This window comes from Rhinatrema bivittatum, chromosome 2 (assembly GCF_901001135.1).
Source record: "Rhinatrema bivittatum chromosome 2, aRhiBiv1.1, whole genome shotgun sequence".
NCBI lineage: Eukaryota > Metazoa > Chordata > Amphibia > Gymnophiona > Rhinatrematidae > Rhinatrema > Rhinatrema bivittatum.
Window position 1 is genome coordinate 138,811,794 of NC_042616.1, and position 18,169 is coordinate 138,829,962.

The 18,169-nt window shown below is 41.7% G+C and overlaps 1 protein-coding gene across 1 annotated transcript in view; it reads right to left on the reverse strand.

The window, feature by feature from the left end:
- Nucleotides 1–18,169, reverse strand: part of GPR158 (G protein-coupled receptor 158) — a 654,347-nt gene that overhangs the window by 293,036 nt on the left and 343,142 nt on the right. The window contains 1 exon segment of the mRNA XM_029587041.1: nucleotides 14,732–14,949. Within this exon segment, the coding sequence (XP_029442901.1) occupies nucleotides 14,732–14,949 (218 nt within the window).

An 18,169-nucleotide genomic window follows, 5' to 3' on the forward strand; every position in this document is an offset into this window, starting at 1 on the left:
GTTTAGGAGTCTAGTAAGGGTGAATTTCTAGGTCTCCAGCTCTAAGTCTGGAGGGTCATTGAAGAGATCAATCAGCAGAAGAGGTTGCGTATTGTTCTTTGGGATCATTAGAGAGAAGTTGCTTTCATGACGAAGATCTTCAGGGGTATATGGCTGACAAAGAGATCAGAAGGGAGCTCCCCATGTGGAGATTGAGAACAGAGGAAGAGAAGATCTGTCACCCAAAATGTTTTGAGTGGGTCTAGGGAAGAAGGATGCCTGCCGATAAGAGTTTACCTGTAAAGGGAAGTGTGTGAAAAAGGGAGAGACTGAATTTTAATTTTGTATTTTTGGACTTTGTTTTTCTGAGATGCATTATGAACTGGTGTATTTTTCCCACCCCTTCATTGACATCAAATTAAGTCCAGGCAATAGTGAAATGGAACAGAGTCAGTGAGAACAATATTCAGCCCACAGTCAGCAGCACCACGGCTGCCACCCCTCAAGTTCCACCTGTGCAAGCACCACTGCCCAAGCCTCTGTCTATCCATAAGAGGAAGAAACAACAAACCACAGGAGCATTGCTGCACCAGGCTAGAGCCTGCACACAGTCTCCCCCATTCTCTATGCAAGAGCAGAGCAGATCTTCCAGAAAGAGGAAGGCAATCTGTGGTAGCCTAGCTCCCAAGCTTCATGGTGACTGCACCACTACACGTATCAGACCCAGAAACTCCCCAGATCTCTTATAAGAACATGCCATACTGGGTCAGACCAAGGGTCCATCAAGCCCAGCATCCTGTTTCCAACAGTGGCCAATCCAGGCCATAAGAACCTGGCAAGTACCCAAAAGCTAAGTCTATTCCATGTTACTTTTGCTAGTAACAGCAGTGGCTATTTTCTAAGTCAACTTAATTAATAGCAGGTAATGGACTTCTCCTCCAAGAACTTATCCAATCCTTTTTTTAAACACAGCTACAATAACTGCACTAACCACATCCTCTGGCAACAAATTCCAAAGTTTAATTGTGCGTTGAGTGAAAAAGAACTTTCTCCGATTAGTTTTAAATGTGCCATATGCTAAATTCATGGAGTGCCCCCTAGTCTTTACATTATCTGAAAGAGTAAATAAATGATTCACATTTACCGTTCTAGACCTCTCATGATTTTAAACACCTCTATCATATCCCCCCCCCCCCCTCAGCCATCTCTTCTCCAAGCTAAAAAAGTCCTAATCTCTTTAGTCTTTCCTCATAGGGGAGCTGTTCCATTCCCTTTATCATTTTGGTCGGCATTCTCTGTACCTTCTCCATCACAACTATATCTTTTTTGAGATGCAGTGACCAGAATTGTACACAGTATTCAAGGTGCGGTCTCACCATGGAGCGATACAGAGGCATTATGACATTTTCCATTTTATTCGTCATTCCCTTTCTAATAATTCCCAACATTTTGTTTGCTTGTTTGACTGCCGCAGCACACTGAACAGATGATCCACTATGATGCCTAGATCTCTTTCTTGGGTGGTAGCTGCTAACCTAACATTGTGTAACTATAGCATGGGTTATATGCATCACCTTGCACTTATCCACATTAAATTTCATCTGCCATTTCGATGCCCAATTTTCCAGTCTCACAAGGTCTTCCTGCAATTTATCACAATCTGCTTGTGATTTAACTACTCTGAACAATTTTGTAACATCTGCAATTTGATTACCTCACACGTCATATTTCTTTCCAGACCATTTATAAATATATTGAAAAGTACGGGTCCCAATACAGATCCCTGAGGCACTCCACTGCCCACTCTCTTCCACTGAGAAAATTCTCCATTTAATCATACTCTCTGTTGCCTGTCCTTTAGCCAGGTTGTAATCTACTGGACATCAGCACCTATCCCATGACTTTTTACTTTTCCTAGAAGCCTCTCATGAGGAACTTTGTCAAACGCCTTCTGAAAATCCAAACACACAACACCTACTGGTTCACCTTTATCTACATGTTTATTAACTCCTTCAAAAAAGTGAAGCAGATTTGTGAGGCAATACTTGCCTTGGGTAAAGCCTTATCTTCTCTAAGTGCCCCTTTAACCCCTCGATCATCTAACGGTCCAACTGACTCCCTCACAGGCTTTCTGCTTCGGATATATTTTAACAAGATTTTACTATGAGTTCTTGCCTCTACGGCCAACTTCTTTTCAAATTCTCTCTTAGCCTGTCTTATCAATGTCTTACATTTAACTTGCCAATGCTTATGCATTATCCTATTTTCTTCTGTTGGATCAGTCTACCAATTTTTGAATGAAGATCTTTTGGCTACAATAGCTTCTTTCACCTCACCTTTTAACCATGCCGGTAATCGTTTTGCCTTCTTTCCACCTTTCTTAATGTGTGGAATACATCTGGACTGTGCTTCTAGGATGGCATTTTTTAACAATGACCACGCCTCTTGCACATTTTTTACCTTTGTAGCGGCTTTTTTTCAGTTTTTTTCTATTTTTTTCATTTTATCAAAGTTTCCCTTTTGAAAGTTTAGCTCGAGAGCAATGGATTTGCTTACTGTCCCCCTTCTAGTCATTAATTCAAATTTGATCATATTATGAATACTATTGCCAAGTGGCCCCACCACCATTACCTCTCTCACCAAATCCTGTGCTCCACTGAGAATTAGATCTAAAATTGCTCCCTCTCTTGTCGGTTCCTGAACCAACTGCTCCATAAAATTGTCATTTATTTCATCCAGGAACTTTATCTCTCTAGCATTTCCCAATGATACATTTACCCAGTCAATATTGGGGTAACTGAAATAGGACCGATGATTAAAGATGACCCAATGTGACTGAAAACACAGGCATCAAATGCATGCATGTCACGGGTGGTATGATGGTCCATAATAATGTAGTAAAAGAATTATGAAAAAAATACACACATTAATTTTGAAATATTATTTATACAACGTTTCTGATAGCAGTGGTAACTGAAATCTCCCATTATTACCGCACTACCAATTTGGTTAGCTTCCCTAATTTCTCTTAGCATTTCACTGTCCATCTCACCATCTTGACCAGGTGGACGGTAGTATACTCCTATCACTATAGTCTTCCCCAAAACACAAGGGATTTCTACCCATAAAGATTCGATTGTGCATTTAGTCTCATGCAAGATGTTTATCCTGTTGGACTCTTTGCCATCCCGGACATAAAGCACTACACCGCCTCCCGGGTGCTCCTCTCTATCATTGTGATATAATTTGTACTCCAGTATAGCACTGTCCCATTGGTTGTCCTCCTTCCACCATGTCTCTGAGATGCCAATTAAGTCTATGTCATCATTCACTGCTATACATTCTAATTCTCCCACATTACTTCTTAGACTTCTGGCATTAGCATACAAACATTTCAAAGTTTGATTTTTGTTTGTATTTTCATTCTGCTTTTTAATTGATAGGGATAAGTTAGAATCTTTTAGTTCAGGTGAGTTTTTAGTTACAGACACTTGGACTACTTTTTTTATTATTGGAACCTCACTGTCGGGATGACCTAATTCTAATGCATCATTAGTATCCTTTGAAGATACCTCCCTCCGAACCATGTGTTGCTGAGCTACTGTCGGCTTTCCCCTTTGTTCTAGTTTAAAAGCTGCTCTATCTCCTTTTTAAAGGTTAGCGCCAGCAGTCTGGTTCCACCCTGGTTAAGGTGGAGCCCATCCCTTCAGAAGAGACTTCCCCTTCACCAAAAGTTTCCCCAGTTCCTTACAAAACTGAATCCCTCTTCCTTGCACTATTGTCTCATCCACACATTGAGACTCCGGAGCTCTGCCTGCCTCTGGGGACCTGCGCATGGAACAGGGAGCATTTCAGAGAATGCTAACCTGGAGGTTCTGGATTTAAGTTTTCTACCTAAGAGCCTAAATTTGGCTTCCAGAACCTCCCTCCCACATTTTCCTATGTCGTTGGTGCCCACATGTACCACGCTTCCGGCTCCTCCCCATAACTGTCTAAAATCCTATCTAGGTGACGCGTGAGGTCCGCCACCTTCGCACCAGGTAGGCATGTTACCAGGCAATCCTCACGCCCACCAGCCACCCAGCTGTCTACATTGCTAATAATCGAATCACCAACTATGACGGCCGACCTAACCCTTCCCTCTTGGGCAGTAGGCCTTGGGGAGATATCCTTGGTGCGAAAGGACAATGCAACACCTGGAGAGCAGGTCCTTGCTACAGGATTCTTTCCTGCTGCACCAGGTTGATGGTCTCCAATCATGAGACCTTCTTCCTGCAAGGCAGCACCAGGGCTGCCAGTCTGAAGTTGGGAGTTGGCTACTATGTCCCTGAAGGTCTCATCTATATACCTCTCTGTCTGCCTCAGCTCCTCCAGGTCTGCCACTCTAGCCTCCAGAGATCAGTCTCGTTCTCTGAGAGCCACGTACAACTTCTCCCTGGTGGGTAAAAAATCATACATGTGACACTCGATGCAAAAGACTGGGAAGACCCCTCTTGCTGCTGGACTGCTGCCTTCATCTCAAATTTGTTCAGTTCCTACTTATGTTTTAGGTTGCCACGGGAGTAGGAATGTGTCTAATTAATGTCCTTGAAATGTATTAGTGAATTCACTATATGTCAGGTAGTGGCCTACAGGGGAATGATCAAACTCTCAATAAGGTTTTTTATTTTGTGAAAGTGGCACCTGCCTATAAATTAAAGGCTGAGCTAGGGGTGGGTGGGAGGCTTGGGAAATACAAACAGTCTAACTTCACTTAGTCAGCCAGAGTGACTCAGTGCTCTCTTGATTAACAAATGTTGGTACCTAATCAAACCAAATCACACTACCTCAACACCTTTCCAAGGTGAGTAACTGAACTGAACTTGTCAACCTTTTTACTTAGGTATAATCTGCTCCTAGCTTATTTCTAGTTTCTGGCTACCTTTTTTTTGTTTTTAATATACAAACAGTCTAATTTCTGTTTATTCGCTGCCTTACTGCCTTACTGACTATTAAAAGCACAAACACACAAAAACACTAAATAATATTCCCAATACTTTTAAAAAAGTAAATTTCCCAAGCAAAAACGTACTGATTCTTTTAAGCCTCCAGCAAGGTGATCCTCTCCTCCCAGTGCTCCCACTACTTAAGATCTCTCCATTCACAATCTCTTAGGCAATAGGGTTGCAGCCCCCGCCCCCCCCCTCCCCCGAACAGAGGATGCTGGTTGAAGAAAATTCATGCGGGCTGATAAGGATACCAGAACCCAAGGTCCAGACCTGAAAGCGGAACCAGTACAACCACTACAAAGTTGGGGGAAATTCCCTGCATGGGCCAATGTCTGAAGCTCACCCTCCACCCCCAGGTATCAACAGTGGGCTAGCACAGCAGGAGTGCCTCAGTTATATGTATTGCCAATGCTTGTAACTCGACACTTCCTTTTTTCTATAAAATTGCTGTCCTTACAAAAAGCAGATGCAAAAGTCTGGGTGTATTTTGTACCACTGGCAATTTTCAAAGGAAGAATATGCATATACTTTACTTTTGAAATATTGTGTAATGTCTGTGGAGCTGAAACTTCTGAGATCAAATCTAAGTTTTGAGTGTTGACCACTTACATGCAATCTATCACAAAGGTTAATCAAGGGCTTCTGAATCCCTTATACTGTACAGAAGTGGCCTAATATTTAAAGCAGTAAGTTAAGAACTGGAGAATCCACAGTTCAAATCACGCTTCATACCAGACACTCCTTGGACCTCGGGCAAGTGATTTCACCCTTCATTGCCTCAGATACCAAATAAGATTGTAAGTCCTCCAGGGCAGGAGTCTACCTACTTTTCCTAAATTGTAACTTGCCTTGAGCATGGGTTTGGAAAGGGAAGTAATTAGATCCAAAATCACAATTTTTTTTTTTTTTTGCTGTCTTCTTAAAAATAGGAAATCCTGAGGTCCATATTCAGACACAGTCCAGATAATAAAGTTAGTCAAATAAACTTATCTGTCTAATTTGGAGGTATATTCAATAGTATAGCTGCACCTTTGAGTATAGCCTGCTATCTTAGTCGGTTAACTATAACTGGCTAACTTTAGGACAGTTTCTTGGCCATCCCAAAACAAATAACTATTAACTGTACCTATGATCCAGAGAACACACCCATCGCAGATAAGAGATGATGTGTTCTCCATAGCAGGCCCTAAACTGTTGTTAGGACTCCTGGCCACGGGTCGCCACGGCAAGGCCCCCTTACCTCTATCAGTGGATGCTTGCTCCGACCCTCCTTCCCGGCGGTCCGGGGTGGCCTGGCCCTGAATCCCACAGCAGCGTCCTGCCCACACAGCACTGGACGCCGTCCACTCAACCTCTGCACACTTCTCCCTAGGTGCGCGCACCTCTCTCCCCTTCTTAAGGGGGGCCGCGGCGGGAAACTTCTCCGCAGCCCCGGGAGATGACTTCAACTGAGCTTGGGTATTTAAACCAAGCTCAGATCTCAGCACCTTGCCTTGGCAACAGGTCTGGCTCCTTGATGAGTGCATTGTTGCTTGTTCCTGATCTGCATTCCAGTTTGCCTTCCTGATCCTGTGTTCCAGCCTCGTCTTCCTGATCCTGTGTTCCCGTCCTAGCTCCGCTCCTGCACCCATCCTTGGACTGACTTCCTGGTTTTGACTCCTGCTTGGTACCTTGACTTTGCTATTTCGCTGCCTGTCCTGATCTTCGGCCTATCTCACCATCCTGCTACTTCGCTGCCTGTCCTGACCTCTGGCCTGCCTCACCGATCTGCTACTTCGCTGCCTGTCTTGACCTCTGGCCTGCCTCGACCTCCGATCTGTTTCCGGTCACGTCTGTCTGCTGCCAGCCTCGACCCGGTCTGCCTGACACCGCCTTGTCTTCTTCTGGACACCTCCTTGGGAGAGACCCACGCCTAAGTCCTGCCGGCCTCGGCACCCAAGGGCTCAACCTGAGGGGAACATGGGCTGGTGTAGGTGAAGCTCCAGTTGGGTCCTCCCCATCTGTACCGCCTCCCGACAACGAGGACTACTGGGTACTTGCCCTCGGTGGTGGTTCCAACCTCGTCTCGGTTCAAGGGTCCACATATGCAACAACTGTGGAACTCACTACCAGAGGCAATACGACTGATCCCAGAAGGAAAGACATTCAAACATGAAGTAAAAACCTGGCTTTTAAAAAATGATTATAATCTAACTTAAATACTAGCAGTATGCTGTATCAACAAGAATTTATAGATTAACAAACTATCTGAATGTATTTATTTATTTATTTATTTATTTAGCACTTTTATATACCGATATTCATGTAAAGAATTACATATCACTTCGGTTTACAGTAAAACGAGAACAAGCATGTAAGATTGCATTACATCAAACAAGGGATACAAGAACTGGGATCTACAGTAGAGTTAACAATAACATGTAGAGTTAACAATAACTCTACATATTATTGTTAATAACATGTAGAGTTACTATGTATTGTTAATAACAATAACAATGTAGAGTTAACAATAACATAAACAAAAAAGAATGCCAACTAATGATAGAACAAAGTAGCTCATGACAACTCCTCTACAACCATGTATAAGTTGAGACATATAAGAACATCACCTTTGATTCCTATGACCCTATTAAGCTCTTCCAATGTATCTGCCACACCAAAATATGTATCTTACCAAAGTTTATGTAATACCAAAATGTATCTTACAAAAGTGTGTTAGAACAATATGGGTTTACAAAGAACAAATATCATAACAATAACAATAACAATAACAATTAACATGAGACCGTAATTAGAGGAAGTATTAAGTTACAATAAAACAAGGGGATACAACTGGGAATTGGAAATGAAGAGGGGGATAATACAATTATAAATACTAAATACTGATAAGAGTGTAGGGAGGCTTGAATGGCCTACCTCTAAACTATGACCTGTTTATGTGAACTTAATGCTTGTCTAGGTTTTGCAAAAGAAATGCTAGATTGGAATCTGTAACAGTAATGCTGGTCTAGGAACAGGGGAAGGCTTGACCGAACAACCATGTCTTGAGGTTTTTTTTAAAAGTTAGGAGACAAGTTTCCTGCCGGAGGTCAGGGGGTATGGCGTTCCAGATGGCGGGATCTGCTATTGAGAATGCCCGATCTCTGATGGTTAATCGGTGCACAGCCTTGTTTGGGGGGGCGTGTAGAGATTTATTTATTTATTTATTTATTTATTTGTTTGTTTGTTTGTTTTTAGTTTTTATAAACTGACGTTCCTGTATAATATACATATCGCACCGGTGTACAATGAAATAAAACTGTCGCCTCGGGGGCTTACATTTAACAAATAACAATATAAAAATAACATAGTAATTAACCTTTTACTTTACAAGATAAAAATAATACTTTACAAGATAAAAAAGAAAAATAACATAGTAATTAACCTTTTACTTTACAAGATAAAAATAATACTTTACAAGATAAAAAAGAAAAATAACATAGTAATTAACCTTTTACTTTACAAGAGATCCCTTGTAAGCTTCCCTTATAGGTCTGGCCGTGGAGTGTAGTTTGAGCGGATATAGCAGGTCAAGGGGGGTCTGATGGTAGATGCTTTTGTGAATAATAGTGAGCGATTTGTGAAGTATTCTAAAGTTAACAGGGAGCCAGAGCAGATCCTTTAGTATAGGTGTAATGTGCTCTCTCCGATTAGTATTCATCAGGATTCTCTCCGCTGCATGTTGAAGCATCTGGAGGGGTTGTATCTTAGATGCTGGGAGACCTTGTAGGATAGAATTGCAATAGTCAACCTTGGAGAACAGGATAGCTTGGAGAACAGATCTGAAATCACGATGGTATAGTAGAGGCTTGAGTTTTTTGAGCACCTGCAATTTATAGAAGCACTCCTTGGTAGTGTGGCTTATGAACTTCTTTAAGCTCAGGTGACTATCGATTATGACTCCGAGGTCTCTTGCATGGGAGATTTGGATGTTAGCAAGTGACTGTTGTTGGTGATGACTGTCTTCTGGAGTGATAAGAAGGAGTTCTGTCTTGGTAGTGTTAAGTACCAAGTTAAGGCCTGTAAGGTGATGGTTGATCGTTTGCAGGTGAGTGTCCCATTGCTTGACTGCTGTTGCCAGTGAGTCAGTCACGGGGATCAAAATTTGTACGTTGTCTGCGTATATATAGAATTTCAGTTTTAGAGTTGTGAGCAGTTGGCAGAGAGGAAGGAGATAGATATTAAACAAGGTGGGAGATAGCGAGAAGCCCTGGGGGACTCCAAGTGGAGAATTGGTGCGTGGTGATTCCTTGTTATTGATTTTAACCTTATAGCCTCTATTGCTGAGGAATGAGTCAAACCACCTGAGGGCGGATCCTGGGTTTCCTATATCTGATAGCCGATTTAATAAGGTGGAGTGATTTACTGTGTCAAACGCTGCGGAGATATCAAGGAGCGCAAGCAGGAAGGCGTGGCCTTTGTCAAGGCCCATGCATGTGTATTGATATTTTATCTATAAATATGTTTTGCAGTATTCTGAATAATCCCTTAGATAAATGAGCCTCATTTATTGTTCTTATGCTAATTTAGGTAGCATATTCTGATAAGATTTGAATATCCTGGAGAAGGAACTGTTGGCTATATAGGATGGAACTACTCCTACACAGCCTAATTATCTATCCAAGGTGTCTGGATAAACTTTCACTTTTTCAATTTCATTTTATAATCAACTATTGCTATTTAGGAAATAAGAGTTTTTTCTCACTATTCATCCCGTACATATGGACAAGAATTTAATTGAGCAAAACCCCTTTTGAGTAAATCTAATCTTCGTTCCTTCCACCTGTTTGAAGTGTAGCATTATCATACTGCTTGCTGAGCTTCAGGTATATTAGATGTGCTGCACAGGCTGGTGCCATGCTTGCTCTCTCTTTGTGCAAGAAGTTAAAACATTTTGTTTGTTTTTTTAGCATTTATGTTTAGCCGTATCTGGAAAAAATGAGTATTAGAGGATGCCAAAGGCTATGATATGAAAAAAAACCCAAAGTAATTTTGCCAGTGAACTAGGTCCATTCTGTGCAAGCATCATTCACCAAGGTCTCTACTCCAAGCATATGCACAATGGGAAACCAAAGGACAGTGTCCAACATGTCATCATACATTTGATTTTAAATCCAAAGCCATGAAAAAAACTAGAGGAAGAGGGAATGTCACATATTTGTGACTACTCTTATCTTTATCTGTTACCTCTTTATCTGTTACCTGTTTGAAGTGTTTTTCTCGTTTCAATGTAAATCGCCCTGCGAGGCGTTAGTTTCATTTCCTTGTAAACCGAGGTGATATGTATTTTATACAGGAACCCCGGTATATAAAAACTAATAAATAAATAAATAAATAAATACTAAAGAGGTTGAAACCTTTAAATAAACTTGAGACTTTTCAAGTTAGATCAGGAACACAGTCTTCCCTCCCAGAAAAGTCAACACAGTATATTAAGGACAGCGTTTCCTACGCCAGTCTATGAACCATTCCTACTGGCAATGCCTTTGTTATTGAGCGCTTCTGCCTATTTGATGCCCCATGTCCAATGGGTGCACATTATTTATACATTTTCAATCACTTCCATGGCTCCTCTGGGAAAGACATGAATGCTTCCTGCTTTAAATATTATTAATATGATGAAAAAAGTTATGGAAAGAATTAAATTATATGCAGAGACTATGAGGTCTCCACTAGATGGCCCTAGCTCACAGCCCATGGTTAGTCATCTAGAGAGCCCATGAGTGAGGAGTTAGGAGTAAGGAAAGTGAGGCAGTGTAGTTTTGCTTTCATGAAGGAAAGAGGTGTTTTCAGTGGGTTCTCCAAGTCAGCGCCCCCCCCAAGTCTAGCACAGAGATTGAGAGATGCTGCACTGCCAGTCTTGGTGACAGACTGGAGGGAAGAGAGACATAGAGAGATTGTTTTTTTCTATGTTTGCTCAGATTTTAAGATTTTGAAGTTTTAAACCTGTGCCTTCTGGGAGGCAGAAATCTCCTCTCCAGAAGTGCAAGAGGGATCTTTATACTCCTTCACTCCATCAAGAGGACGTTGCAGAGACCAGCCAGTGAAATTTTAGTGTGTTTATTTCATCTAATTGGGAAGGAAGTAATTTTTATGCCCCCCCCACCTCCTTACCCAGAACTGGATTGTAAAAACTGTTGCAGTATAAGGCCCTTCCTCCAGGAGGGTCAGTATCTATTCTTTTGAAGAGGAGTCGATGGGAGAAGGAAAGAGAACAATTGGAGTTTCCACCCTGGGACACGGGCAAGTTGAAGATTGGGAGTTCCCTCTGGACAACAGGTACTGTGGGGAAGGGGACATCGACCCTGGATAAGATACCCTTCCCACCTTGGGACAGCTATTCATACTACACCATGGATAAAATACCAGCTCCATGCTTCAGTACAATGGGACACTTCCACAAATCTGTGCTTCCTGCAGTTCTCAGAATCTGGATGTAACTGGACACTTTGTTATTTGATTTTACTGATTTTTATACAATCAACCACAGTCAACATTATTTTGAATACCCATCCAGTGAGTCCTGCCTGTTTTGTTAAGGTACCTGACCCAAACAGCTATGGTCACACACACACACACACACACACACACAGAAGTTTTCCAGTGCTTGGGCCTAGAAGGTTAGCCTACCCACCACAGAAAAGAATCCAGCCCTTGAAGACAGAAGAGTTGGGAAAATGGAGGAGCTAGCTCCGTTTAAGAAATTCTTTTATGGCCCTTTGGAATTAGATATATTCTCCAAAAAATGGTTACATATTGTGATGCAGTACGACCTGGCCCGGGGCAGAAACAGCCGAGACACAGCCAAGCAGAAGCTAGTGGTACCAAACTTAGCCACCGGAGGGCGCTGTGGAAGGTAGCAAAGACTACACTTCCCAGGTTCCCTGAACCAACACCTGACCCCTGGCTGGAGCCTGAGCAGGAACAGGTGGAGGAAATTGGGACTGATCCCTATGACTCAGCAGAGTCTATGGAGGCTGAGGAAGAGGGCGTGCCACCGTGGGGGAACTGGCCACAAAAGCCCGGCTCCTCAGAGTCTCAGGAGGAGGAGATGGAGGTAAGCTGGGGAGAGGAAAGCTCCAGCTGTTCCTCTATGGAGGTGGAATAACCAGGAGGTTGGGGGATGGTAAAATCCTGTATTGCTGTATGGATGTATGAGAAAGGCTGGAAGGGAATTGTGGTTTTAAATGCTGTTTACCCTGGGCTTGTAAGGACAACCACGCATTAGTATAAGGCTGCAGCCAGCGAGCTACAGCACCACATTAAACTCTTTATTGATTAAGATCCTTTTTCTGTGTACTGTTTGGGAGTGCCAAGACTGGGCCTGGCACTCTGACTAGAGGCTGTGAGGAGTCCATAGCAGCGTGGTGCATGAGCTGTGCAAGGGGACGGGACGTGTCATAGGAGCAAAGCCAGAGGCCTGAAGCCCAGCAAAGCCCCACAGCATGCTGAGCGGAGGGGCCTGATCGTGACAAAATACAACAAAAAACAAGGACAATTCTGACAAAAGAAACGAAAGACAAACTTATGCTAGTTGAGTGCAAGCAATTTGGCATTGCTTGTCTCCTTCTAGGCTCGGTGGCTGATTTTACTTCATGCAGCATGTTTCTGTTAATAATGGTGTCTATTTAAGAAAACCATTAAAAGTCTCTAACATTTACATAATGGGTGAAATCTCACGGCATTTAAATGGAGTCATGTTGCTAAATTAACATTAGGTAACTAAGCAGATGCCTTAGACTGGTTTTATTTTTAATAGAAATACTTTGTAAATTACATCAAGCCTATAAGCAGAATCAGTCTAAACAATTTCAGTAAATAGAAATGGAACTTAAAAAAAAAAAAAGTAAACGAAGAAAAGTTACAGTACGTTGACATTTCTGCGATGTTCCCCTGGGGAATTTGAAATTGAAGGCAAGCTGCACTGGCATGGCTGTACCAAACTTGTCCTGTAAAGTAGCAGGTGAACAGAGCTTAAGGGAAACCAATGAAATCTAGAGGAAACCATTGCTGTCAGCCACCTCATACTAATAGTTCCAGAATGTGGACTGAATTTGTTTTATATTTCATAAATACAGGCCTTTATTGGCTGGTAGAAATACTGATAGTTTCAAGAACATAAATAGCAGGAAACGAGATAAATTTGGAGATGTCTCTTCATAACAAATGATCTAGGGTGCTTACCAGTTGTTCTTTATAAAGAGGATTTATCATAGCATAAATCATCTCTACCAACATAGTACAAAAACTGCTTAAAGGGACAAGGTTTTAATTTATTATAAACATAGAAACATGGCGGCAGAAAAAGACCGTATGGCCCATCTAGTCTGCCCATCTGTCCAATTAATTTAACATTATAATTCTCATCACTTCCTTATTTATCACATAATTTCTTGAATTGAGATACTATTTTTGTCTCCACCACTTCCACTGGGAACGTGTTCCACACATCTACCATCCTCTCTGTAAAGAAATATCCCCTAACATTACTCCTGAGTCTATCCCCTTTCAATGTCAAATCATGACCCCTCATTCTAGAGCCTCCTTTCCATTGAAAAAGATTCACCTCCTATGTATGGAAACTTTTGAGATATTTAAATATATCTGTCATATCTTTCCATCTCACCTTTCCTCTAGGTGTGCATGTTTAGATCTTTAAGTCTATTCCCATATGCTTTAGAATGAAGACCACTGACCATTTTAGTAGCCACCCTCTGGACGGACTTCATCCAGTTTAAATCCTTTTGAAGGTGTGGTCTCCAGAACTGTACACAGTATTCCAAGTGAGCTCTCACCAGAGACTTAAACAGGGGCAATATCACCTCCTTTTTTCTGCTGACCATTCCTCTCCCCATGCAGACAGGCAACTTTCTAGCTTTTACCATTGGTTTTTCCCCCTTTTGGCCACCTTAAGATCATTAAATACAATTACCCCCAGATCCCACTCTTCTTTTGTCACCTCCCACTCAGCCAGTTTCTAACCCAGTCAGTCACTCTAGGATACATATCAAGGGCACACAATGTATACATCTTCTGTGTGGAACTGTGTCAAAGGCCTTGCTGAAATCCAAGTACATTACATCTAGCTCTATCCCTTGATCCAACTCTCTAGTCACCCAATCAAAGAAATTGATCAGATTTGTCTGACAAGATTTACCTCTGGTAAAACCATATTGCCTCAGATCTTGCAATCCACTGGATTCCAAAAATTGCACTATTCTCTATTTTGGCAGCGATTCCATTAGTTTGCTCACCACAGAGGTCAGATTAATTGTCCTGTCATTCCCAGCCTCCTCCTTACTTCCACTTTTATGATCAGAGAAGGGTGGTTTGTACTGTATATATATATATTCTACAATGCTATTTTTGCTATTACTTGTGAGAAGCATCAACATTAGCAAGTTTCAGGAGCAACATGTAACATGCTGCCATCAAATACCATAGAGACAGAGTTACCACACCATTTTATACATTTTTCATAAACCAAGACTCCAGCCAATGTTGTAGGCCTAAAAGGGCAAATAAATCAAGTAATTCTAATCATACATTAAACTGAATCATACATTATCATACATTAATCAGCCATCTATAGTTACTCTTTAATTTAGAGTTGCTTTCTAGCAAAGAAGATGAAGACAGTCTGACAGAAAAGAACATGTGCATAGCCTGGTGAAACTCAATTTGTAAAATCCTAAATAATTTTAAAAATCGAATACTGTATTTACCTTTGCCTTGCGAAAATGGTAGACTACCAACATGCTAATGAAGTCAAGCAGCATGCAGAAGGCTTGGAACGAGATGATAGCAAGCCGCAAATATGCGTCCTCTTGTGCATAGCAGGGAGTGTCATCTGTACAGTATGAACATCCTTCCCTGCAGGGCAGACACTCATAGGCTTCCTCAGACATCTGGCCTCCAGAAAAATGATTATCCACATCATTCCCTGAAAGCATCAAATAAAAAATACCTCTTTAATTGAATGACAGGTGGTGTTCACTTTAAACCCACAAAGAAAGCAAAACATTTCTCCTGTGATCTCCTGCGCTCTCTCTCTCTCCTCTTCATACCAGCTTGTCTTTAGTGAGATTCCCCGGGGCAGGTTTACCTAGCATTTGACACATTTGTTTCTATAATATAAACAGAGTTAAAAACAGGAAAGAACACAATTTTAACAGCGACTGCCATTTTTTTGGTTCCAGGGAACTGAGCTACTGCTTCTAAAAGGGTATTTTAAAGCCTTATACTTGGGCAAACAGCGATTTTCTCGGTGAACTGTCTGCCTGAAAATTGCCTTCCCCGCAATTCATCTAAAAGCACACGTGGCCCTCCGTAAAATGGCTAAGTTTAACTGGACTGGGAGGAGGTGTTCCTAGAGGTGTGTTTGGATCAGGAAATGTAAATGTAAGGCTGTGTATGTGTGGGGAATCATTTTATTTTCATTATGTTGGGGAGGGGGGGGGGGGGCAGGGTTTAATTTCCTTGCCATTTTTTTCCTTTCATTTTGTAATGCACCCTGTTTTACCACTGCACACACTAAAGCAACTTAGTACATTCTATTGGCAACGCGCACTAGAAGCTGGCCACCAGCTCCGTTTACCCCTCCCCCAAATAAAACCTGCATATGCTTTTTTTTAAAAAAAGCATCCCCCCCGCCACTGTATCCCCTCCCACATCCTTGCCTCCCTCAATTAGGGGTAGATTTTAAAAGCTGCGCGCATGTTATACAATCTGGTGGCCACATGCATGTGTGCACCAGATTTTACAATCCGCATGCGCTGTCCCGGCCGGACTCTGCCCCGCTCCGCCTCGAACACGCCCCCCTCAGCCCTCCCCTTTCTCAGGGCCCAGCACATGTGCGCATGTCGCCACGTACGTGCGCGGCCAAGCCCTTTTGAAAAATGCGGGCACAGGGCCCAGCCGTGCCCGTAAGTGGCTATTTTTACGTGCGTGGCCGATTTTAATTTTAATTAACCACATCCCTAGAGTCCAAATAGGTCACAGGTGATCCCTAGTCACTCCCGCCCTGTCAGCGCTGAACCCCAAAATGGCTCTGCCTAACCAGAGTACTGGAGGACAGCACCATTTTGGAGTATAACACAGGTGGAGCAGGAGTGACTGGGGATTGCTTTTGTCCCATTTGGACCCTGGGAATGCAGTAAATTAATGGAGAAGCCTTGGGGGGGAGACACATTTTAAAAAATTATTAAGCATGGGTTTAGTTGGTGGGGGGGGGGGAGAATTGAAACAAAAGAAAAACATGAAATTTGTGAAATAGGAAACTTTGTAGGGCGAGTAAAATAAATATTTTTACACAAATAAATAAATGTTAACGTTTCCTATTTCTTCTTAAATGAAATCACATCTGTAACGTAAACTGGATTTTCAAATCTCCATGTATTATTTTCCATTGAAATTTCACCTGCAGAGAAAGCAGATGCAACACACCAATGCGCGGTTTTCAAAATGGAAGGTATGCGCAGGCTTTCCTTGTGAAAAGCAGGAACAAGATTTGCAGGTGCAAAGAATAGGTGCGCATAGTCAGGGAGTTTGACCCTTTAATGTATGAACCCTTGATATGCAAATGAGTGTTCCTAAATTCAAAGAAAGAAAGAAAAAGGTGTTTTACTACAATTAAGATACTAGACAGTATCAACTTGTTGATGATCATAACACTAAAATGCTAATCCTTTAATTACTAGCAATACGGTTTATTGACTTTGTTAGCTGCAAATTAGATAAAACATGACTTAATTAGCTGTTGCTCAGCATACTAGTGGATGCAGATGAAATCCCTTTCCTAAAGCAGAGATAATGTATATTAAGAACTTTGATTCACAGATTTCTATGTTTAGCATAATGCTCGCCACCTTAAGGGCAAGATTTCAAAGGGATAGCTGCTTTACACATACAAATCTATATGCCAGGGGTCCCCAAACTCCATCGTAGAGGGCCACAACCTAGTTGGAGTTTCAGGATTCCTGCAATGAATATACATAAGATCTATTTGCATGTACTGCCTCCACGGAATGAAAATAGATCTGATACATATTCATTCTGGAAATCCTGAAAACCCAACAGGGTTGTGGGCAATCAAGGATCGAATTTGGGGACCTCTGCAGTAGTGTTTCTCAAGTCAGTCCTGGCATACTCCCTAGCCTGTTGGGTTTTTAGGAAATCCACAATGAATATGCATGAGACAGACCTGTATGCAATGGAAGCAGCAAATCTGTAATAAGAACATTAGATTCCTTGATACATGAGCTTTCAGGAATCTTCATCAGATATTTCTGTTCTCTCAAATGCTAAAGTACATCGGCATCTTTGGAAATTTCTTATGCTAGTTCAATAAAAGGTAACGGAATCTGCACAGATCTACAGGACCAACATAGCTTTTAGAGCTGTGTGTAACCCAGGCCACTAAAACTAGTGCACCCCATACTGATGCATGTAAGTTCTCCGCAGGTAGTACAGTAAATTGGAGCCTGTAACTTTAAAGGCACGGTTGCTAGTTTCCCTCTAAGAATTTCACATCTAGTCTCAGATCTGCAGGCTGTTGAAGGGAAAGGCCTCCTTGCTGCCAGCCTGCTATATGAAAGCTTCCAACTTTATCTCACATTTGCAGAGAGTGAGCAAACAGTCTGTCTGGACAATAGATTAAAAAGAAGAAGAGAAGTAGGACAGTGTATATTTATATATGCCTGATACAGAGGATCAGAGAGAAAAGATATAGAAAGTATCATGTATGGGTAAGCAGAGAACTTCTATTGGAGCTAGTTCCTTTCCTGCAAGTTGTAATTGAACTACTGCTATTGGACTGTATATAACTCCCTACCCTTGCATCTATTCTCTTTATCTCACCGCATTAATTTAATTTGGTTTATGTTAGACAAGGAAAGAAAACTGTGTTGTAATTGTATTACTCTCATGTATGCAAATTTCTGTGCGCTCCCTTACTATCTATGACCATTGATGTAGCTCTTTCCTGAGAATTCCTCTCTTTGCAAAATTGCAATTCCTGTATTTCCAGAGGATATAATTTAGAAAATTGCATTGGTAAATTGGGCATTAATGTCATAACAGATATGTACATTCAACCATTTACAATTCAACATGTTAAGGACCTTATCAGATCTGCAATGTCTTTGCATTTAGGGGTCGATTTT